The sequence below is a fragment of the Mesoplodon densirostris genome, chromosome 5 (genome assembly GCF_025265405.1).
Source record: "Mesoplodon densirostris isolate mMesDen1 chromosome 5, mMesDen1 primary haplotype, whole genome shotgun sequence".
Taxonomy (NCBI): Eukaryota; Metazoa; Chordata; class Mammalia; order Artiodactyla; family Ziphiidae; genus Mesoplodon; species Mesoplodon densirostris.
In genome coordinates, this window is record NC_082665.1 from 84,467,416 (window position 1) to 84,492,298 (window position 24,883).

A 24,883-nucleotide genomic window follows, 5' to 3' on the forward strand; every position below is an offset into this window, starting at 1 on the left:
TCCAACATCCCCAGATCAAAACTCATTTCTTTCTTGTTCTTATAGGTTTATTGGTGCATGGTTGAGATAAGACCAGTAATAGTTACCCACCACCTCCTCTTGTGTTTGGGCTGCGTGGAGGGGAGGGAGTGGGGAGGCACCATAGCCCAGGGAGTTGTATCGATAGGACAGATAGCAGTGATCGAGAGAGCCTTTAAAGAAATTGGATTCATAGGCGCTTCAAATGTGAGGAACTGAGAATCTGAATATATAATCTGCCACAGATCACAGGTCAAACCAGCCTCATTTTGCCAGGAAAGTAAATCATCCTTTTGTCTCTGACGGTAATAATTTTTGCATAATTTCCTGGAAGAAGTAAGCACAGTGGTCATATATACCCAGCATGAGTGAGAAGAGGTGGTCCTGTTTCAACACAATGAAATTTGCTTTCGTGAAGTAATAGGTACATACTACAACAACCTATTTGTAACATGCAACATACCTTTTGAACTTCATATTAATCTCATACATGTGTACTATTAATTTGCTTAGAAAATCCTTCATATGAGTAATTCCAAAGTACCTGTCATTGCAAATGGTAGTTTGCAAATTCTTTTTTTTATACTATTTGAAAATTCATCGAGTAATCCACAGAAAACCTATCGTTTTTATGCCCTCCTCCAAGAATTATCTGCAGTATTCTAAAACATTACACAATTTTTAAAGTGAAGCAAAATTTGAAGTGGATCTTTTGAAGAGTAATAAGATTAAAATGGCAAAACAAATTTAATCATGTAAGCAATTCTTCTTTTACAAACCTGAAAGAGAAGCAAATTGGCATTTGTGAAATTTTCTTTGTCTAATAAATAGCCTCACTTTACAATAATGCCAATGACCCCAGTTTAATTAGGTGCAATTAATTTTGTGCAAGCGAAATTTGACATCTTGCTAGAGGCATATCCAGCTGTACTCTGTCTTATGAATTTTATTATTATCACCAGTGAGAATTCAGTTGTCAGAGCTACTGCAAAACGGTGGGAGACAGGGAGAAAAAGGCCACAGGGCTGCATTTTATATTTAAAAATGGCTCCAGTGGACAGCCAAATGTTTAATTAAAAGAACTTCTAGAAATGATTTTTCATTGGTGCATCATCTTTGACAAGTTATCATGACTTTATTACTGAAATTTGCACTCCCTTTAGACAGTGGTCCCTCAGATGTGTCTGGACACACAGCTCATATGAAGACTGGCTCCTTTGAGAGTTTACATAAGCACTTACTGCTATGAGAAAACAGCCTCACTGACTGCATGCGAGCTCTGTCATCTGGAGTTTTAACACAATCCTTTTGTTCAGTATTTTTGTAAAATTTTCTGTGCCCCTCAGATTATTCTCACTCAGATTATCACATGCATTAAAAACCCATGGAAGATATTTCAGAAAACCACTGCCAATTAAATGGTGACACATGCCTCCTTAACACTTAGAATTTTTTTTGTTTTTTGTTTTTTGTTTTGGTGATGTGCCTTGCAGCATGCGGGAATCTTAGTTCCCCAACCAGGAATCAAACTTGCTCCCCCTGCAGTGGAAGCGTGGAGCCCTAACCACTGGACCACCAGGGAATTCCAGAATTTTTGTTTTAGTTATTGAAAAGTCCTTTCAGGTTTATTTGGGTATATATTTTTACCACATGTGTCTTTTGTGCATACAAAAAAATAAGAAAAAGTGAAATTGGTTAAGGTAGTCCTACACCCTTTTCACATTCACAATTCAATTCTCCATTTAACCACTTTCCCTTAGAGTTGTCCATCTTTGCTTTTCCCCACAGGGTCACCCTTTGTGCCATCAGGAGGTGCTGTGCCTCACCTTCCAAGCCACTGTCCCCCATTCTGCAGGTTTCGACGCTGGCACTTTTTTATTATCAGAAGGCATGAATGGTCAACTACCAGAGCCCACTTCTTCTTCAGTGGTCCTTATATGGTTTGTTGGCTGACAGAGTTACAGCTCAGTAGAGCAGTCATGCCACCAGCTGCATGGGTGGCTGAGATCGTGAGACATACCCCGACGTTGAAGATGGCCAAAGATGAATAACCATGCGTCATAGAATTAATGCAATTCAGTAAATCTACTGCATTCTTTTTAATGACTGAATAGAATCAAATGACCACAAATTAAGTCATGAAACAGAAGGTCTTTGAGATGAAGCTTACTATGGGACCAAGCCTAAATGGCAGCCCCAACATTATTTTAAACATGAACATAAGAAGTGGTGAAAGCAGTGATTCAGTGTTCAAGACAGTAAAAGAATTTGCAATTAAGATTTTCACCAAATCTAACCATACCCCTCAAAAACATCCACAGGCACTGACTCTTCAACTGCCATATCTTTACCCCAGCCTCACAGAGGTAAACACCGGTCCGGAAGGGGATAAGCCTAACTTCAGCTCCAGCAGCTGAAACGCATCAGCAGGTCCGGCAGATACAAGTTTAAACTCTGTCTGGGCTGAGCAGAGTAAATAGGCAGGCTGGCTTTAAAAATACAAAGAGTGAAATGTATATCCTTTACTTGAGAGTCTATCATCTATGCAGATCCAAAAAGGAGAATGGGATTGAGACTGGGTTGGGGAGGGATGGCAACAGTTGAATCAAAGAGTCCATCCATAGAAATGTTCACTTATAAGAAAATTTGTTTCTTACTGCCCTCCTCCCTGCTAGGGGCAGGATCTCCTACCCCCAGCACCCTGCCAAAAACAAAAGCCCAACCGGACTCATACGTGAGTCATGGTCCCTGCATAGACACCATCTGAGTCAGACACGCAGCCATCCTCTTCCAGCTGTCAGATACTTAATCCTACTCACCTTTCTCCAACACACAGTGCTAACCAACTCACCCATTCTCTCTCCTTTTCCTTTTTAAAATTCCTGCTAAAGGCCCACACATAGCAGTTCAGAGGCACTCAAAAGAGAAAAATTTGAAGTCAACTGAATTTCTTCCACGAAAAAATATCTAGCTATATTTCCTGCCACTTTTTCTTTACAGATAGCTCCACATTTTTTTTTACAAACTTGGAATCATAGTATACCTATTGTTTTAGAGCTTGGTTTTTGTTTCTGTTTTTGACTTAACAATACATCAGGAATATTTGCCCATATCCATAACTGTTCCATTATATATATTTTTACTAGCTGCATAATGGCCTGTCATATATTTCACCATAATATACTTTTTTTTGTAGTTCTATCGATCTTTTTTGAAATTGGGGTATAGTTGTTTTACAATGTTGTGTTAGTTTCTACTGTACAGCAAAGTGAATCAGCCATATGTATCATATATCCCCTCTTTTTTGGATTTCCTTCCCATTTAGGTCACCACAGAGCACTAAACAGAGTTCCCTGTGCTATACAGCAGGTTCTCATTAGTTATCTATGTTATACATATCAGTGTATATTTGTCAGTCCATAACATACTTAATCTCTTATTGTTAGACACTGAAGTTGTTTCCAATTTTTTGTTTTGTTTTTGTTTTGCTTTTTTTTTATCTTCTCTTTTATTCTTCCATTCATGAATTTATTCTAGCCTTCTTATAGTGCCCTGGCTTCTCACCACACTCTCCTAGAATAAAATGCCAACTTTGTGACCTTGTATAATTTAACCTCTGAGCCTTAGTTTTCTCATATGCAAAATGGAGATCATAATACTTGTTTTAGGTGTATCTGAGGATTAGAAGTAATATATATGAAGTGCCTACAATATAGTAGATGCTCAAAAGTGGCGATTCTTTTTATTTCAGAAAGTAGATTGCTGAGAAATCATTTGGCTTTAATTAAGAGAAAGTAGACCACATTTGGCACCTAGGAGAGATGGCTGTTTTATTCCATTATTATTGCAGTATCAGAAGAGTGCTCATTCTGGTCTTCAATTCGTGCAGAAAATATTTCTGGTGAAAATGCATTTTTTAACATTAAGATCCTATAATTCCAAATTTAATTACATATACGTGGTCATTATTGAAGGAACTAGACACTGATGTGGAATTAGAATCAGCAGCTGTCTGAGGAATGCAAGTATTTATAGCTCCCTAGAGAATCGGGTTAGGCTACAAGGGCTGCTCCTTCACCATAGAAAAGCTGGTGAACGTTAGTCCACTTCTCTATCCGTTACTTAAGTAGTGAGAAGATTCTGTGGCCATGTGGAGTCGGATGCCTACCAGCCCTCACGCAAACACATACAGACGGAAGGTCCAGAACTAACGAGCCTTAGAAAAGGGAGCAGACAAAAAGTATGTGCAGGATTGGGAGAAGAAAACCCAGAGAGGGCCATTCACACTCCAGCCGCCTTTGGAGCTACCTTCCGTGGCTTTCGCTGAGGAAACCAAAAGCCTGAGTCCTGTAAGACGTGGGGTGAGGACAGGACATGAAGAGACATGGTGCTCCCCTTTCCCCCAGTCCTCTCTCTATCACAGAGTTTGAAACTGCCCTTAACTCCTCTGGGCACATAACGGTGGGAGAGCCGGCTTTCCATCCCTCTTCTGCATTTGCTTCCCCCATCCCGCAGACCACTTTTCTACTGAAGTTAGTTCCCTGCTCACCTTACTTACTAGTTAATGTCCAGGTAAGTGAAAGTGTTTCCTTTCTCATCTATAAGATAGGGAGTGTCTAGTAAGTATTTTTTTGAGTTCTCTTCCAATGCTCTATATAGTCCACATTTCTATTTGTATATTGTGATTTAATGATCCAAGCATTTGGTACCTGTTAGAAGACCTGATTTCTGTCCCTGGATCAACTACTACTATGCATCCACTTAATATAGGGGTCATGAACTGTAACATGCCTGCAGGGGCCAGCAAGAAACATAAAGGAATGAAGTAGCCCAGATAAAAGGCCATAGGTGGGACCGTAGTGAACTAGAAAGTGTGTGCCCTGGCCAAAGGGGAGGCATCAGCTCAGCACTGGCCAGTTGGTGCTGTGGGTTTTGCAGAGATGTTATTGCCTGATCATCAAACGAACAAACAAATGAACAGTTAAACATCCCCTTTCTTTCTAATATAGTTGTAAAAATCATTTATAGTCCTTCTGTGTGTATGATCATATATGTTAGACCAGCAGTGTTTGCACCTATGTGAATATCACTCTTTTTTAAAAAGTCAGCTCAGCCATAAGAAGGAATGAAATTTTGCCATTTGCAGCAACATGGATGGACTTAGAGGGCATTATGCTTTGTGAAATAAGTCACACAGAGAAAGACAAATACTGTATGATATCACTTATATGTGGAATCTTAAAAATACAGCAAACTAGTGAATATAACAAAAAAGAAGCAGACTCACAGATATAGAGAAAAAACTAGTAGTTACCACCTTTGGCATCTAGGAGAGATGGCTGTGGGGAAACGGAAGCAGGAGGGGCAACATAGGGGTAGTGGAGTAAGAGGTACAAACTATTAGGTATAAAATAAGCTACAAGGATATATTGTACAACACAGGGAATATAGCCAATATTTTATAATAACTATAACGGAGCATAACCTTTAAAAATTGAGAATTACCGTATTGTACACCTGTAACTTATACAACATTGTACAGCAACTATACTTCAATTTTAAAATTTTTTACATTTTTAAAAAGTCAAATTAGGGCTTCCCTGGTGGCGCAGTGGTTGAGAGTCTGCCTGCCGATGCAGGGGACGCGGGTTCGTGCCCTGGCCTGGGAGGATCCCGCATGCCGTGGAGCGGCTGGGCCTGTGAGCCATGGCCACTGAGCCTGCGCGTCTGGAGCCTGTGCTCTGCAGCGGGAGAGGCCACAGCAGTGAGAGAGGCCCGCGTACCACAAAAAGCAAAAAAACAAAACAAAAGTCAAATTATCATCCCATGCATTGCACACTCTTTAGCAAAAGAAAGTTAACACAATCTCACTAAAGTAAAATAAGAAATAGCAGTATATTTTCACAATAACAAATATTGGGAAGTAGAAACTTTGCGTTTCCTTTTTTTTTTTTTCAATAGTAATTCTGTAACTTTCATGGTAAATGTCAATACAAAACAGTCAGTAGGGAAAAGAAGAGTAAGGAGTAAGTTTTGGGAAATGGGAAAGGTATTTCACAATTTATTAAGGAATAGAGGCACCTCATTTTAACCCACCTCAGCACATTCTGTAGACACACCATCACACACGCAGTACATCTAGAACTTACCCAAACCTCAACTGTTCCCACGTTCTTTCTTCATGACAAATCCTTAGAAAAATGAAATGTGTTTACAGCTACCCTTGGGTAATTACAATCCACATTTTATATTCCATCCCCTTTGAAATTCTCATGAAACAGGGAAAGATAATGGGTGATAATATTCATTATGTAGAAAGCCTTTGAATAATGCATCAGAGATCCATTAAAATATATAGAAATAATATATTTTAACAGCCCAGCCATGAACTAGTTGGGAATACTGAGTAATGAATGGCATGGCAGGGCCAGAGGCTCTCACAGCCACACTGGTTTTGGACAGAGGATGAGCAATGCATGTTTGAAATCCATAGGCATTTCAAAGTTTCCTCTCACTCTGTTTCTTAAGGAAACCATACAGTTGCCTTGAAATTATAAGCAACTACAGGAGGCATTATGTGCTTCAAATTATATTGCCATCACAGGCAAGACCTAATAAATCCAAACCTAAGGTTAAGTGCAGTATGGGGGAAAGGCCACTGGATTCAAAAACCAGAGGCCCAGCCTATAGTCTCTTGCTTTGTGATCTTGTACCATTTATCTGTTGCCATGGTGGTGATGTGTAATAAAAACCCACCCACACCAGTGGCATCCGATGTTAAGCACTGATTGCTGCTGCTGATGAGAGCTGGGTTCCCATGGGGCTTACTCGTGTGTCTGTGATTGATTGGCTACGGATTGGCGAGGTACCGCTACTGCTTGCTCTTGGCTGAGCTCCGTCAGGTGCCTGGGGCTTCAGTTGGGACAACGGTCGATTGAGCTCTGTGCTACGAAGCCCCTCCTCTGCCAGCAGGCTGAGCTGGACTTGTTCTGCGGGCAGCGGCACGGTTCCCTGGGGCAGCGGGGAGTTGGGGGGCGGATGCAGGGGCTTGGAACTGGAATACTGTCACTTCCTCTGCATTCTGTTGGCCAAGGCAAGTCAGGAGGCCAGCCCAGGGGGACCAGATAGAGAGAGGGGAAGAATTGGGACCATTTTAATAATCAGGCTGTCACAGATCTGGGGCAAGTTATCTGACTTCTTTGAGTAACCGCTGCCTTGCCTGTAATCCACAGGTGGTTGTACAGCCCAAGGAGAGAATGAAGTGAACACACTTTTTTTTGTGTGTGTGTGGTATGTGGGCCTCTCACTGTTGTGGCCTTTCCCGTTGCGGAGCACAGGCTCCGGACACACAGGATCAACGGCCATGGCTCACGGGCCCAGCCGCTCCGCGGCATGTGGGATCTTCCCGGATCGGGGCACAAACCCACGTCCCCTGCATCGGCCAGTGGACTCTCAACCACTGCACCACCAGGGAAGCCCAGTGCACACACTTTTAAACTCAAATTCACTGTAACCGTTCAAGTGAAATTAACTAAGGCATGGTGCAGGGGATAGAACCAAAGAATCTTCAGCATTCCTCTGTGGATGCTGGCGGTCTAAGCTAGTGCTGGGAGATTCCTGTTTTCAAAAATCAGAAAACACCAAATAGTTCTGGGATTCGGAGCTGGCCGTCAGACCAGGCCACTCCCAGTCACTGCAACCCAAGGCCAAGGACAAAGGCCAGATTCCCAATGCTTCTGCCCCACTAGAGGTCACAGCAAACTTTAAGACCATCCCATCACTTCTCCCACGGAGTAAACTGGTCTTGTCCCTGTATTTTGAAATAGGTATTATCTTTATAGCAAATCATCTCACCAGGTAGCTAGGTTTTTGAGATATCCTCTTAGTAAAGATCCTTCCATCCCCATCATTCTCTCAATTCCGAGCATATTTTCATAATATCCCTGCTGACAGTAGTTGGAGGTCAGCACATGTGTTTTCTAAGTAAGTTTTCCTCACTGTAAATGCCAAGTGGACACTGGTGCTGAACAGCCTATCAGCTAAATGCTTTCCCGATCCTGGCCAACAGGAACTGTCACTCAGAAAGCCACGTTCACTCACACTGAGATGTCCAGGAAGCACACTTATTCTCTGTCTCTTCACGTTTCTGAGCCTTCTCCATCCGTGACAGCCCCCTCTCCATACCCTCGCCTCCCTGTCCGTAACTCTGGGCTGCAGTGTGGTTTTTTCATGGCATAAGGAGAAGAGGTTTCCGGGGTGACCAGGACGCAGACCTTCCAGTAATCAAATCCACAGGCAAGGCAGACATCAAGCAGCCTTTTGCTCATAGCCCTCTGCCGGATCGCCATTCCAAACATCAAGTAACCCTGAATTGGATACCTTAAATTATATCACTAATTAACAAGAAGAGGTTAGTGTTTTGTTTTCACCTCAGACAGTGCCTGAGAGCTCCAAGCAAATTAACCCCTGGCTGCGGGGATCTCGCCAGACTGCGTAGCCTGGTTATAGGCGAGACACCGCAGCGTGAGGGACAGGGGCTCCGAGTGGCTGGAGGGAGGGCCTCAGAACAGCCATGCCTCCCCGGGACGGGAAGCGGCCAGGAACAGGGGTTATCGTTCCTGGACCCAGTGGCACAGAGTCCTTCAGCAGCACTGGCCGCTGCTTGGGAGCTGTGGTCGAGTTTCCCCAAAGCCGCCTTCATCTTAAACCCTCTTAAAGACTAAAGGCAAACAAATCCTTCTTGAAACCTGAGTCCGTTTTAAGATGTCTGTACTAAAATCCCCGCTGAACTATTAGCTGTAATATCATATAATTTCCTTTTCCTGAGAGTAACACTCTTGGTGATTACCGCTATAAGGAATCATAAAGCTCACCCTGTAAGAAGCTCTGCTCAGTTTCCCACGGTGATAATGTGTTACTAAGGCGATTTTCTGAATTTCTACCTGAGGTGTTTTTTCATTTCACTCCGACTACTAAATCCTTCCCTTTTCTTTTTTCTTGGTCTTTCCTGAGTTAGAAACGCTGCATGGGATAGTTGATTTGGGTCTGAGTTGATCCTTAGCACAAAGGTCAGTTTGGGGGCAGAACAACAGAATTTATGATCAGACTTTCTTCATAATGAAAATATATATCTTTGGCTGTTTTAAACCTTATTTTGCAGTGGTATCATGTGTTATTTCATATTTTTATAATCTGTGTATATAGTGTCTTCTTTCTTCTTTTCCAGACTTTAGTTATCCAATAAATAGGAAATACTACATAATCCTTGATTCGAATTAGGTTGAATTTAAAATGTCTTTTTTATTTTAAAATATGACTTTAAAATATGTCTGTTTTTAATTTGCACTTTTTAAATTTCCGCTGTTGTCCGATCCATGGATCTAGAGTTTTATTGTTAAAAATGGGTTGATTTGGGGTTTTTTTTTACCAACTACAGACAATAAAATTTAAAACTTAATTTATATGGGGTCAAAGGGTAACCTGAACATATTACATTTCTCCAGGAAAAAAAAATATATATATATATATATTCTAATGGTAGAAAGTTAAAAGGAGACAAATTCCAGCTCAATAAATGTTCAAGATGCCTAACAGTGAAAGTCAGCTCAGGACGCCCCCAGTGAGTCAGTTGTGCATCTGGAATTGCTGTGACCAGGCCGGGTATTCAAGTAGGTGACTGCAGGGGTCCCTTTACAAAGTCACATCACCTTTAAAATTCTGTGGTTTTTTTGTCTAGGCTTTCAGAAAGTAGAGAAAGGAGGATAATGAACAGGCACAGAGCACCTGCCCTGTGCCCATCTCTGAGCTCTTTTCATCCTTTCTACAAACCACTGAATTATTCACCCTATTTGACAGATGAGGAAACTGAGGTTCATAAAGTAATGTGCCTTGGGAAAGAAGTAAGGATTCAAACCTAAGTCCTACTGATTCCAAGCACCCTGAGCTGATCACAGCAGAACCTGTCGCTTTCTGCGGCCAGCCCTAGGCCTGGGTCTGCTTGCCTGCACCAGGGGGTAGTGGGGGAATGGAACTGGACCTACAGAGGGAAAGGCTGCGTTTCTCTCTTGGGGAAAATAAGCTGGGACTTTCCGTAATTAGAGAAGTTAACAATAGGTGGCGGTACATACCCGTAACAATGATGGTGCCTGTGCTAAATCAGTACATTTTCTTTTTCTGAGTTCTGTATTGTTTTCAATCAAAGTGCTTTAAATGAGTCATTTGAGCAATTTATGCAGAGCATCCCTACCCATTTGAAAAAAAAAAAAAAAAGCAAATGGGAATGTCAGCTATCAGACGAGTTGCTCTTTGCATTTCTCACTGTGACAATAATAATACCAGAGCAGATTTGGTGTCCCCTGTCCTAAACCTGGCTTCCAGGAACCTCCTTATGACCCCTTGCTGCTTAGGAGTTTCCTTCTGCCTTTTCTTTCTCTAAACTTACAGACTGGGGCTACTAGGGATGCTAAGAAAGTGCTTCTTGAAAAACACTTTGTTGTCAAACAGCAATGAAATGTGTTCGACTTCAAATGAAGGTTAGGACAGAGTTGGATCCACAGCCTGGTTGCGTGTATAGCAGATACACAGCCGGCTGGCCCTTTGTGACCACATTTCCAGCAACATCCCTCTGGAGCTTCCCAGATTCGCCACAAACATAATGAGCTCCCAAGACATCTCTGCCTCTGAGGCTCTGGACCCGAGGCAGTCTGTAGAGCCTTGTCATGTTCCAACATTCTGCTTTTCTGACTAAGCTGGAGGTTTCCTTAAGTTTCTCGAGAGTGAACCTCTGGTGTGTTTTTTTCTTAATGACATAAATGGGCTCCCTTGGTTGGCTTTTGACAACCGCCTCAAATGAAATTTTCCTTCAGACAACCTTATTTGAGAAAAAAAAAGGAGTCTTTCTTCGGAGAGCTCTGGCCCCGGGATGCTGTATTTAATGAGTATCATTGGATTGTCCCCGTGGGGTAGGACACTAGATGACACCAGGCAGCCTTATTTGGCTGAGGACCCATTCCTCTTCATAGACAAAAAATGAAGAACCTAGGAGTAAGACAGAAATAAAGGCACAAACTTACTAGAGAATGGACTTGAGGATATGGGGAGGGGGAAGGGTAAGCTGTGACAAAGCGAGAGAGTGGCATGGACATATATACACTACCAAACGTAAAATAGATAGCTAGTGGGAAGCAGCCGCATAGCACAGGCAGATCAGCTCCGTGCTTTGTGACCACCTAGAGGGGTGGGATAGGGAGGGTGGGAGGGAGGGAGACGCAACAGGGAAGAGATATGGGAACATATGTATATGTATAACTGATTCACTTCGTTATAAAGCAGAAACTGACACACCACTGTAAAGCAATTATACTCCAATAAAGATGTTAAAAAAAATGTAAACTCAGTGTCTCAACGCATTTTCATTGTGTACCAACTATGTGTTTGGTATTGTGCTGGTTGCTATAATGTGGCCTGAAATTACTTTTCTCCCAACATGAATTTGTGTGTGGAAAAAAAACTAATACAGTATGAGTTAAAAGTTATCATCTTATCATTTATCAACTTATCAAGTTATCTTCTAGTAAAGGTTATCATTTATGAGTTGGGAGTATTATTGCTCACTCACTGCTTCCTGTGAAGAACACATTAAACTACTTTCTTTAGCAAAATCAGGCAGTTCTTTTGGATGCTACCAGATAACAAATAGCTGAATGTAATTAGTGTCCTGTTTGCTTCTGCCCAGCCTGCAGAGTGGGATGAACCTGCAGATATGCTTTGTCAACGACAGCGGCAGCGATAAGGACAGCGATGCTGATGACAGCAAGACCGAAACGAGCTTGGACACCCCCTTGTCTCCCATGGTGAGTCCCAAAGCTGCCACTGAGGCTCAGAGTGTGCTTTCCTGGTCATTTAGCTTCTTTTCTGTTGTTAGTCAGAAACAAACATTTCAGAGATTAAAAAAGCAGTGTCTCATGACATTTCTTGACACGGCATGCTCCTAAAATTTGACAGTGATTGAAAAATAAAAACTGTGATCCAAGAAGGAAACATAAGCTCTGTTAAAGTTAGCGACCACTTTCATACTAAATCATAAGAGAAATCACATAGGCCCTAAAAATTATAAAAGAAAATACACTATATACCAATCCTTCCCCACTGGGCTTAGAAATATGAGCACAGACTAGCAATGGGACACATTTTAAAAGGCAGGGGATGGGGTCCAGGCAGGGGTGGGAATGGTAGCACATAGCTGTTGCTCAGAGAAACCAGCAAGGTAATGTGGGTTAAACATTGGTTACTATTCCTTGCACACGTGTTACAAAAGATGTCTTGATGATCCTGGGTGCTTGTTGCTGGATTTCTTTCCTCTCTGGGAGGTCTATCGCCTTTCGTACCAAAGACTAACTAACAGGAACCCGTGTTGGTTGTTGAGTGCAATGCCGCGTCAGAACTGCGTAGGATATCTGAGATCCTGTCCGCTCCAGGGAGCAACGCACCGCCTTAGCTCTGGGTTAAATATTTTGTTGTGTCTGTTCACTTCAAGAAAGGTTTGAGAGTAACAATCAAAGAAATGTCTCAAGTTTGTTGCAAATATATATTCTCCCTATTATTAATTATGTTACTTTTTATGCTAAAATCAGAGTCTATCACTGACTGAGGAAATAAAGTAGCTTTTAAAATGTTACTTGCGATTGGTACAAGTCAAATCAAGAGTTGAGTCCCTTGATGGAGGGGACTCTTGGCTACTTTGAGAGAGGGCTCAGGGAAGACTGTAGCTCATCTCCAAAGATGGTACCCGGCACGCAAAGCTCAGGGCTGCTCTTTTTCCCTTCACAGAGCAAACAGAGTTCTTCCTATTCTGATAGAGACACTACTGAAGAGGAATCCGAATCCCTGGATGACATGGATTTCCTCACAAGGCAAAAGAAATTGCAAGCCGAAGCCAAAATGGCCCTTGCCATGGCCAAACCAATGGCCAAAATGCAAGTAGAAGTGGAAAAACAGAACAGGAAAAAGTCTCCCGTCGCTGATCTTGTAAGCAGCGAACGCTGAAATGCAAGCGAGTGTTTGGTGGCTGCAAGTGGTTGAGGCTGTCCCAGTCCTTTCCCAGAGTTATGCAAACTTGGGTTTTTACAAGGCAGTGTGTAAAACGTACTGTCATTGAGAAATATTTAAGTCTGTTTCTTTTTCCTTCCTACTGTATCACTGAAGGATACATACGCAACAGATTTCACTCACAAAAGTAAACTTTGCTCTTGATTCATATCTACTGTGTTTCTTAGGGGCAGTATTAGCTGTCATGGGAATATTTTAATTCCTTTAAAGCAATCTCAGTTTAATCATATCTACTGTGTTTCTTAGGGGCAGTATTAGCTATCATGGGAATATTTTAATTCCTTTAAAGCAGTCTCAGTTTAAGAACCCATTGCTATGGCAAACTCACTATTGCTTTAGCTCTTGTTCCCGCCTTTTCAATGAAGACAGTATGGCAGAGTGGATGAGAGCCCTGGGCTTTGGAGCTTAAGACTAGCTCTGCCATTGACCTACTGTGGGGCTCTGGACACGTCTCAGTTTTCTCATCTATAAAATGGGAATAATAATAATAGCTGTGTCAGAGCACGATTGTGGAAAAAGTAGTCAAAGCACTTAGCACAGTGCTTGTAGCATGCTATAAGTTAATAAGTAGCTGATATTATTAATTTTATCCATGTCATTGACATTACTTGAGCTCCCTGGTAATTCATTTGTGGATGTAATAATTGACTCTCAGTTGTAGACCAGTCCAAACGCTTTTGATTTGAGTAGTGTCCCATTCTGATGCCAATAGTGTTTCAGATGATGTGCGTATATGGAGGGCCTCACATTGGGAAAGTCAGATGGGGAAAGCTTTTAAGCAAGGAACCTGAAGTGGGTGAATGAAGGTGGGTCTTTTAGGAGAAAACTGGGTCGTACGTTCAGTGTGCTTGCTGCTCACTCCTCCATTTCTTCCCTTTCTGTCTTCAGCTGCCACACATGCCTCATATAAGTGAATGCTTGATGAAAAGAAGTTTAAAGCCCACTGACCTGAGAGACATGACTATTGGGCAGCTACAAGTGATAGTCAATGATCTCCATTCCCAGATAGAAAGTAAGTGTAAGATGCTCTGGAAAATGGGATATTAAGTGTAAAATATCATGGGATGGATAGTACTATTTCCTGGATTCAGTTCCTTGGTACGTTTCATTGGGGTCCTCCTATGTACTTGCAAGGAAAAGAAGAGAATCACAAGGCTCTCTTTTCGTTTTTGTTTTTTTTACTGTAAAATGTTGAGAAACTTTAAGACTTTTTCAAGGTTCACAAAGGTTAGGGATCCTTTTTATTCATCTGAAATCCCCAGCTCCCAGCACAGTGCCTGGCATATATTTGGCTCCCAACGCCTGTTTGTGGAATATAATTTAGTAGTTACAAGTCATTTATTATACAGTTATACTCTCAGCTTTACTTGCACGTACATTCATTTTAGGTCATCAAATTCTATTCGACTTATGCTGTGGGACTCCAGGTGGTGAAAGTATATGTGACCGATATGTGAAAATTATAGGGTGAGAAAGCATGGGCCTTTTCCCCCCAGAATGAAGAAGGGCCTCCACAGGAAGTGTGCAGGGTGGGTGGTGAGTGAGTGGCATTCACTCGAAGTGGTTACTCAGGGAATGGCAGGTGCTGGACCAATGAGAGAGCTCGCTCACTGGGAAAGCGTGCTTAGCCCAGGTGAACTCACGAGCCCTCCAGCCTCTGGGACATACAAGTCCATAAAGTCCGTAGGCTGATAGATTAAAACCACCTAAGAGACATGCCAACCAAATGCAAACCAACTAGATGTATTTACTTACTCAGGTACAATAAAGGTATTGTGGTTATGTTAAATTTTTTTTTAAAAGAGACCTGTCTTTAGAGACACATACTGAAGCATTTACAGATGAAATAATATGATGTCTGAAATTCTCTCTCAAATGATCTAGTGGGAGAAGGGGAGATAGATGAGTTCAAGACTGGCCATGAGTTGATAACTGTTGAAGCTGGCTGGATGCATGGGGCAGGGGGATTCCTTAAACAATTCTCTTTACTTTTGTATCTCTTTGAAAATGTCCATAATAAAAAATTTAAAACTTCATACAGAAAAGACATTCCCACGCACTATGCAGGCACTCTACTGAGTACTAGTATAAAAAGCTACCCTAAGAACCCACTAGAAAAAATAAAATTGGATGTATTCAGTGGCAAGTTAATACCTTCAGCATTTTAAAATCAAGAGAAAGGATTTAACATCTTAATTAGGAAACCATAGATTCACAGGCTTTTTTAAAATTCTACTACATTTTAGGGGCTTCCCTGGTGGCACAGTGGTTGAGAGTCCGCCTGCTGATGCAGGGGACACGGGTTCATGCCCCGGTCTGGGAAGATCCCACATGCCGCAGAGCAGCTGGGCCCATGAGCCATGGCCGCTGAGCCTGCGCGTCCGGAGCCTGTGCTCCACAGCGGGAGAGGCCACAACAGTGAGAGGCCCGCGTACCACAAAAAAAAAAAAAAAATTCTACTACATTTTAATTTTAGTTGAGCATAAATTACTAGGAATTAAGGACTTAAAAGGCTTTCTGATCTTTTACCACTGAAACATCCTCCGTAGACTTTTAAATAATAACATTGCCAGCTAGTCCTTTTCAGGAGTAGATGGAGTTTTAGACCTCTTTGTATGACTTGTTTTGTCCTTTTTTAAATTGAAAAGTAATCTGAACTAAAGGCAGACAAGTGCATCATTTGAGGTCAGGATCTCTGGAAACATTTCCAAGGAGGACCTCACTGAATATCCCCTTCCCTTCTTTGGTGTCTGGGCCCAGAGCTCTTGCTAAATGAATGCTATCCCTCATGTGTCCACATGTCCAGACCTAGAAGCTTCTATTCTTAGCTGATGTGAGGGGGAAAAAGCAAGAGAGAGCCCCCTGCTTGTTTATATTTTTCAATGGCAGAAGCCAAATTAAACCCAGTACCCTGATTTCAGGAAGACTAGTTATGTTTCCATCTATTTTATGCCCAGTATAAATCCTAAAGAATATTTTCCTCAGCACCCATTGTCCAGAGAACTCAGGGGTTATTTCTTCAGGTCTTACACATCTGGTTCTCCCACAGCTTTAGATATTACTGTTTCCTAGAACAACCTGCACATAGGGCTGCCCCTTTCCTCGACCCCGAGGAGCCTTTGAGCATCCTCAAGGCGCCTTCCTCCGCAGCAGGGGCTCTGATGTGGCTCTTGCCGGGCGCAGTGGCCCCTCCAGCTCTCCGTGTGGCAGGAGCACCCTGAAGATGAACGGTGGAAAACTGAACGTGCCCCAGACTTCTGCGTTCACATTTCTTGAAAACCAAATCCCACTTCCTCTAACAAGCTGTTTTCCTAACAGCTAACAATTTCTTTTCCCACTCTAATGTGAATGTAATTGGATATACTTTGTACTCCTTTTCTTTCAACACTTCTATAAGTATGCAAGCTAGTCGTGCTCTCAAATTGGTGACTTCTCCTGGGCTTATGAGAAGCTAATGTAAGAACTCTACATTTTAGCAGAAATAGCCTCCTGCTATGTTTAGCTGTTTGTATATATGTATGTATCTATCGTACATATATAATGGTGCATAAGTAGTTTCACATCCTGACTTAGATGCAATTTTATCTGTTTCTAAATGCTTTCGTTTCTTTGCCCCAGGCTTGAATGAAGAGTTGGTCCAGCTGCTTCTCATCCGAGATGAGCTGCACACAGAGCAAGACGCCATGCTGGTGGACATCGAGGACTTGACCAGGTCAGTGGCGCCTCATCTTTCCAAAGAAGGAAAGAAGCCTGGGATGGTTGGAAGTCTAACAATTAAGGCAAGAGCGAGCTCTAGAGAACTTCTTTCCTTACTTCCATGAGTAACTCGCCTAATCTCTGCGGGTGTCAGCTGTTTAGATGGAGGGGAAGCGGCCAAAACTGCTCCCATCCAAATGCATGGCTTCTTCACTACTATCCTCCCCTAGTGATGGATTGTAAGTGCATTAGAACTTCATCCACCCCCACTTAAATCAGGTCAGCAATTCTGGCCTAAGGACTTTATCCTGAAGGACTGTCCCCTTGAGAGTCGTCCCTAAGCCATTCCATGCTGGCACGATTCCAGCACGTGGTGGGTGCCACCAAGTGGCACTTGCTGTTATATGACCCGACTCTTGATCGCATCTGCCATGCCCGGAAGCAAGGACACTGGCATCTTTCCACAGCACCAGCGCCACCAGATTGCTCTCACCATGGGGAGACTCCAAGACTTGAGTTTCTAGCTGGGCCTGGTTCCGAGCGCCTGTCTGTAAAGAGGTAAAGAATGCTTCCTTCCCTGGGGGTTAGGGAAACTAGGCTAATGCTGGTCAAGATCTTGCATTTCTTCATAGTTTTCCTTGTGGAAAAGCCTCTCACCATAAATATATAAAGTATATGAAATACTGTGAGCATTCCTATGATCCTGTATTGTATTTACGATGCCACCTTTTCTGAGACAGTTTATAGGAAGTCTTTAAACCACAAGGCAACAGTTACTATTAATCCCAGAAATGGTATTCAGAGAGTAGAAGCTCCCAAGGAGAGAAAGAAAACTGCTTGTCACGGTAACATAAGGAATTAACCACATGATCCAGAACCATCCAAGAGAAGTTTGAAAACATATGTAGTGAAAATGCTCTCAGCACTCACCACAGGGACCACTTCTCAATGTGTAACACTGGGTAAAATATTTTTCCAAATGCAGTGTTCTAAAAATAGCTTGGGTAGCAAAATAAATGCTGCAGAACTATGTTTACGTTTGTTTTTAAAGACCTGTGGGCAGCACTTTCTTTTGTATGCTTTGGATGTTATATTGCCTCAACCCTAACAAAAAAACAAAAACAAAAAAAACCAGAAGTTCTCCTCATACCTTCTTAGCATATTTGCCTGCATGTGAAATATAGTAACACTCAAATACTATTATTGCCCCCTACAGCTGTATTCAGGCACTGCACCAACAATTGTAAGACACCTGCCTTTTTGTTAGGCTAACAACTTTGCATATAGGGATTAAGATTCTGGGAAATCAGTAGTGAAATATACAACCAAGACATGCATCTTCTGAAAAATATATAGACTCTTTTGTCAATTCTGTGGCTTGCCTATGATAACAGAGACCGTTTCTCTGCCCCTCAGAGCAGTGTTGGCACCCCTCGTTGCTAAGATGACATTCAGAGGCTCCTCCCTTCTCTCAGAACGTTAGGCTGTTACTTAGGTTTGCAGTGAATTTTGCTTATCCCTTCAGATGGTGTGATCATGGGAGACACGGTGGGCAGAACCATGGGGTTCAAAGGAGAGGGGTCACTAATTTAAAGGTACTAGAGGAACCCTTTAAATTAGAGCAGGTGCAGAGAAGTTTCTATGCCCATTCCTGGCTGAAGAAATATAATTTTGCTCATGGAGGGACCTAAGAATACTTAAACTTCCCTAAAGGTAGCAGTGCCAGAGTTTTGCAGCCAGATCCCAGAAGGCTGAGAGCTTGGCCGCTGAGAAGCCCTGTTCACCTATTCCCTTTACCTGTGCAGCTCCTACCATTCAGGTGTCAGTTCAGATCGGTGGTTCTCAATTTTGGCTGCACATTGGAACGAGCCTGGGGAGCTTTTAAAATACTGATGTCTGGGTCTCACTCCCAGAGATTCTGATTTAATTATTCTGTGAAGTAGCCTGTGCATTAGGAGTTTTTAAATCTTTCCAGATGATTCCAATGCACAGCCTAATTTGAAAACCATGGGTTTAGATACCTCTTTGGAGAAGTGCTTCCTGATCCCCCAAGACTGATGTAGGGCCCTCTGTGCTCCTGGCAGCATGGCATCCCTCCCAAGTAGAGGCTAATCCTATTGTATTATATGGTTTACAACCAACCTGGCTATAAGCCCCCTGAAAGCAGAGACAACAGTATTTTCATTCATTGCTGTGTCCCCAGAACCTAATACAGGGCCTGCCAAGTACATAGTAGGTCCTCAGTAGGGACTGTTGATAAAAAGAAGTCCTTGTGGGGCTTGAGTGAAATAAATCCTAATAAAGACTTTATAAATAGTTGATGAGAACCTTTTGGTTTTATGGCCGGAAACCCTTTCCCTCCTTTGTTTACAATTTTAATGAAATTCACCCTTGTTATGTATGTCTCAAAATAACACCCAGCTTTCAATATTTTCTGAAGCTCTTGCCTGCCTATTCTTTCCTTCTCTCTCAGAAAACCCCTTGTTTGTATGCACACACACACACACACACACACGCACAGATACATATTTTAAAACTGCTATAAGAACTATACTTTAATTAGCTACCATGGAGTCTTAGTCACTGGGCATCAAAATATTTCTTGAGCTTTGTTCAAGTGAGGCCCATGAGCTACTTTATGAAAATGATAAAGAAGATGGTCTGCTAGAAGGCATAATTTCTTTTTTAGGAATAGGGTGCTGTTGATGTCTTTTTCCTGAGTCCCTTTGTTGGTAAATGAATATCAGAATATTCTCTGTGGGCTGCTGCATGTGGCAGGGACGCTGCTGTCGCTTCTCTGTGTCTGAATGTATTTGTGGTCTTCCCTGTAACACAGATGGGAGACATTCTGCATAATGCCAGTGAGTTAAACTTGATGTCACTGACTACCCAGGTCTAGGCAGCACCGAGAAACAGCCCCTGGACCTTTGATGACAGCTGGAAACCACACCCTTAGATGCTTTTCTCTTGCCAGATTTATAATTTCCTAAGATCCTCTTTCAAAACATTTGTTTCTTGCAGCCTTCAGACCCTGCCAGTCTCTGGGAAGACGTTTACTTAGTGCCCGATCGAGTGATGTAAGCAGCTTGGCCATTCCTCCCACTCCATCTCCACTGGCCAGCTGCCGGTTAGCCCAACTTTGGGCTCACAGGCCGTACGTAATAGGGCTTGATGAGTAAGACTCACCCCACCCTGTTGCCCCCTCACTGCCGTGATCTTGCCCTTGGGACTAACTGAGGGGGAAAAATATGCAAATGTGGGAAATCTTGACATCCACAAAGGCCTACCGTTTGTTTGGAAGACATTAGCCTTTGTAAGAATAAAATTGAACTATTGTGTTATTAACAAGAGCCTTGTTAATACTTAGGTTTGCATCTATGTGCGTGTTTGGATAAAGTCACGCAGTTACTTTCTATCACAGCACCTTGTTTTGACTTTTTGCTTAGCACTTAATCTTCTATCTGCTATCTCCTTGCTTGCTGTCTGTTCCATTAGAATATATGCTCCATGAGAACAAAGATCATTGTCTGCTCACCACCAAATCCCCAGCACCAGGAGCACAGAGAAGGCACATATTAAACATTTGTTGAATAAATTATCCTAGTTACTTTTCTCTTTTCATTTTTAAACACGGCACTTTTCTTCTCAAAGCAATGTGACATCTACATGTCTCAGGTTAATCCAGTGGCTTACTAAATAAAAGGAATCGTACATAGAATATAAAAATTGGAAGAGGGCAAATCCATTTGAATTAAGTACCGTTTCTTGATTCTCTTGATTTCACTGTGAGTAACTCCGAGCCTCCGTTTGCAGGATGTTTTAGCTGTTGATGGGAAAGCAGTTTGGCTTTCTCCTTAGCACTAAATAATTGCATTATTCATTTTACAGACACGCTGAGAGTCAGCAGAAGCACATGGCCGAGAAAATGCCTGCAAAGTGAAAAGAAGCCATCCAACCAGAGGACAAGCTAGAATTTATTTTGCTTCTGTGGTTGTAAAAATGCTGTTGCTAAAGGTGGCATAGAAACAAACAAATATCAGTGTTAGTCATCGATAATGTCTGAAGCTTAACGTCCAGTGATTGGCCTTTGCTTCTTAATTTATTTTAATTTTTTTACTGTGCCACTAAATACCAGGCATTTTAATAAAATATTGTTCCAAAAAATGTACAGTACTTACACCATCACAGATCATGGTTAATCAAAGAGGGTAGTTTTAACTTTATTTTTATTTGTTTAGAGATTCTGAGTTGGAGCAGTATTTTACCATTGACTGCTTTCATTCTTCACTGTAGTTTTAAAGAAGAACTGTAAATGACGGTGCTATCCAAGTCAAAAAATACATGCCTGCCTCGTAGTGAAGTTGTAGGTCTCTGTACTATGTATATTTTAATCAGTTTTCAACATTTTGTGAATGTTGACTACCTGAAGTTCATTTTTAGATGTGCTATTAACATTCTGTTGGATTCAGAGGGTTCCTTAAAAGTTTTATGTATAAATATGTAAAATAAAAATTAAAACTTTGTTTCATAGGATATGTCTTTTTGCTCACTAGCAAGCCCTACACTGGATGTACTTCGTCCCTCTTCACTCTTCCTCAACTGAAATCCCCACCGGGAAGCTTTTATCAGTGAGGAAACAAAGGTCTCCAGAGGACAAAAAATGCAGGGAATCGCCAAGAAGATTGTGGAGAGTATGGGAGTGTGTGTGTGTGTGTGTGTGTGTGTGTGTGTGTGTGTGATCCAAAGATGACAACATCAGGCACATCAGAGCCAGCACTGTTACTGCTGAAAGTTATCAGTCTGGAATTTCAATACTTTATTATTTAATAGCTGCTGGTCTTGTCAGAGCCAATGACTGCATCCAAACTGCATTTCCCGAATTTGCTACGTGAACAGATGATGCCTGCGTTTACACTTTTCCCAAGGCCAGTTGGTGCCATTTTTCACATTTTAACCACTTCTATTGGTCTCATGAAGAAAAATGCCAAGTCTAAAGCAGATTACAGACTGTTCCTCAATAGGTAGAGAGTTTCAGAAAATCGATGTAATTAGCGAATGTCCACGCAGGTATTAGAGAACCTTAAACTAAAGCTGAGATGAGCAATCAACATTCCAGAACCACCCACAGACCACCTGGTTTCACTATAAGGTCCGTGATGTAATCTGAAGATAGAAGGTTAGTCAGCTTCCTTTTTTAAAAATACCCAGATAGCTATTTTAAGTAATTCAGAGTTGCCAATTTTCATAGCCTTCTTATTTTAGTAAAATAGTCCATCTTACATTGAAACACTCATCATTTCTTTATGGGCTTCAATCAAGTTATTTTCATTTGGAATAGAAAAATAATGCAGCCCATAAATATATTTTGGTTTTCGACAGTTGGCTACGGAAAAAGGTTGCTCGCCACTGGGCTGAAGGGTGGAGCCCAAAGTCCTCTTTGCATCAAGGTCTCTAACTGAGCCCCGAAGTCCTGCAGGAGCTGTCAGTGCTCCCCTGGGGTGACCCCAGCCCTGAAAATCCAGGCACAGCTAGTGGAGCTTTGTTGCTTCAGCTGGGTGAGAATATTGGTCACTAAGTCAGCGGTTCTCATCTTCAGCGACACAGTGGAATCACTTGGGGAACTTTAGAAACCACGGGGGCCTGGGTCCCACGCCCATAGACACTGATTTAATTGGTCCAGGGTGTGGTGTGGGCAACAGGATTTTTTAAAGGTCCCTCGGTGACACTAATGTAAAGAACCACTGCCTTGGACTTCCTTCTTTTTTAGCTTTTCTTAAACCATTTTTTAGTATCTATTTTTTTTTCTAACTGAAATATATTCCTATTAATTTGGAACTTTGGGGGAAAGCCAACCTAGGAAGAGTGCCACGAAAATGCCTGAGCCCAAGTGAGAGCGGTAACGTGACCGAAACCTCCTACAGTGACATCTGTAACCTGAAATCCTGACGCTAAAACTCAGCCCACCAAGAAAGACGATCTTCATTTTTTAAATCCTTGCTAGAACTGCCAACTCCAATAAGAATTTAGAAATGAGTTTTCTCTTTGTCTTAAGCAATGCTGCCTCTCTGGCTTGAAATATGTTCTGAAGAAATCCAGGGCCTCGAAATGCTTCAGTTGTCTGAAACCCATAATTATAAGTGAAGAGCCCTAACTCGAGAAGGAAGGAAGTGAGATTACACCCACAAGTGCCCCTCAAAACACTTTCGGGGGCAAAGCCAGCTGAAAGAAGAGCAGTTCTTCCCACCACCCCAAGACCATCACAGGAGATTATACCAGTGTACCCATGTTCCTTTCACACTTCCCTGCCTCTGGTAGAGATGTCACCAAGTGACTCACCTCCAAGGGGATTCTTACAAAATTGGGTCTTTCCAGTCCCTTTGATTAGCTTTTTCAGCAAGGACTGGGATCATTCCCAACAGGATTCTTATCTGCACTAGATCACCCTTCCATACATTAATTAGCACCCTCACTAGTTTACCTGGCTTAGTTAGATGCTAGAATTCCTGAGTTAAAAAATAGGGCCACCTATCCTCCCAATTTTAAGAGAGAGGCGTAAGCAAGAATGCACAGGCTCTGGGGCCAGAAGGGACTGGGCACAATGCTGACTCCACCATCTTCCTAGTGATTTGACCTTAAGCAAGTTACTAAAGCTCTATGTTATCTTATTTTACCTTCTGCAAATAATACCTCTTGGGATTATTCTAAAGATTGAATAAAACAGTGTCCGTGAAAGCACTGGCACCCAGTAGATACCCAATAATTGTTGACAGGAGAAGTAAATGATCACAGTTTGGGTGGAGGAGGCATTCTGTATTTTACCAGTTTCTGAGGTTTAACACATCCTTGTAGGCTTTTTCTTGTTTATTAATCATTAACTTACAAAATAGATGCTTAAGGGAAGAGTTCAATCTTCAAGCCCCCCTCCCTCCTCCAAATACTGATGTTAAAACTTAGAGTGTATTCTCACACATCTTTCTCCACACTTATTCAAACAGATACACACATACAGGTTTTGTATTTCGATTTGTTTATGCAAAGGTAGGAGCACATAAAACTCAGTGCTTTGCAACCTGCTTTATCCGTGGACACCCTTCTAGGTCAGTACATACAGACCTAAGCCATTCTTTTTAACAGCTGTATAGTAATGCCCAGTATGCTGGAACATACTTTTATTAGTCATTCCCTTTACTGATGGACATGAAAGATCTTCCCAGATCTCTGCCACTAAAAACAGCAATGCAATAAACATGCTTGTACTTACATCTCCTTGTGCTTTAATTCTGTGATGACCTCATTTTTTTCTTTAACCATTACTTGGTATTTGTTTAGATACTTCAAACTACAGAGAGCTAAAGTAGGGAAGACCAGGTGAGTCTACTGAAGAGAAGTTCAGTTTCTTAAAACAAAATTAGACCAACTCCTCTTATATGACTAACACCAACTCATTTCTAGAGCATAGGTGTTACTTCCTTGATGCAACTGCTTCTTTCTCTCTACTACACACACACACGCGTGCACGCGCGTGTGCACACGTGCACGCAACTTAGCCTCCAAGGATTGTCATCTGCTTCCTGAATACAGATTTTTCTCTATTTCCTGTTTGAGGGTAGAGGCAAACCTCAGCCATCTTTGTAATGAGAGCCCGCAGCACAGAACGCAGAGTTTTCTCTCGAAGAGAAACGCTGATCTTTGGGACCCACCCATTTTTTTTTTTTTTTTTTTTTTTTGCGGTACGCGGGCCTCTCACTGTTGTGGCCTCTCCCGTTGCGGCGCACAGGCTCTGGATGCTCAGGCTCAGCGGCCATGGCTCACGGGCCCAGCCGCTCCGCGGCATGTGGGATCTTCCCAGACCGGGGCACGAACCCGCGTCCCCTGCATCAGCAGGCAGACTCTCAACCACTGCGCCACCAGGGAATCCCGGGACCCAGCCTTTTGACACTTCCACTAGCTGGTGGACCCTACTCTTCCTGATGCCTGACACCTCTTCTCTCAGCTGCCGGAGGAGCCCCTCAGCCTGATTTCACTCAGGTTTAATCTCATTGTTTTCAAGCTTGAAACCCCG

The 24,883-nt window shown here is 42.2% G+C and overlaps 1 protein-coding gene across 6 annotated transcripts in view; it reads left to right on the forward strand.

Moving 5' to 3' along the window:
• The window catches only part of SCHIP1 (schwannomin interacting protein 1), a 126,776-nt gene extending 105,461 nt beyond the window's left edge, over nt 1–21,315 (forward strand). For 3 of the 6 annotated variants that reach the window (XM_060099076.1, XM_060099075.1, XM_060099072.1), the window contains 6 exons: nt 11,753–11,870; nt 12,847–13,044; nt 14,014–14,137; nt 16,744–16,837; nt 17,264–17,379; nt 20,710–21,315. In XM_060099076.1, the coding sequence (XP_059955059.1) occupies nt 11,753–11,870; nt 12,847–13,044; nt 14,014–14,137; nt 16,744–16,837; nt 17,264–17,345 (616 nt within the window). In that variant the 3' untranslated portion in view covers nt 17,346–17,379; nt 20,710–21,315. The remainder of the gene's footprint in view (nt 1–11,752; nt 11,871–12,846; nt 13,045–14,013; nt 14,138–16,743; nt 16,838–17,263; nt 17,380–20,709) is intronic. The other 3 variants (XM_060099073.1, XM_060099077.1, XM_060099074.1) reach the window with 2 other exon arrangements.
• The last annotated feature ends 3,568 nt before the right edge of the window (nt 21,316–24,883 follow it).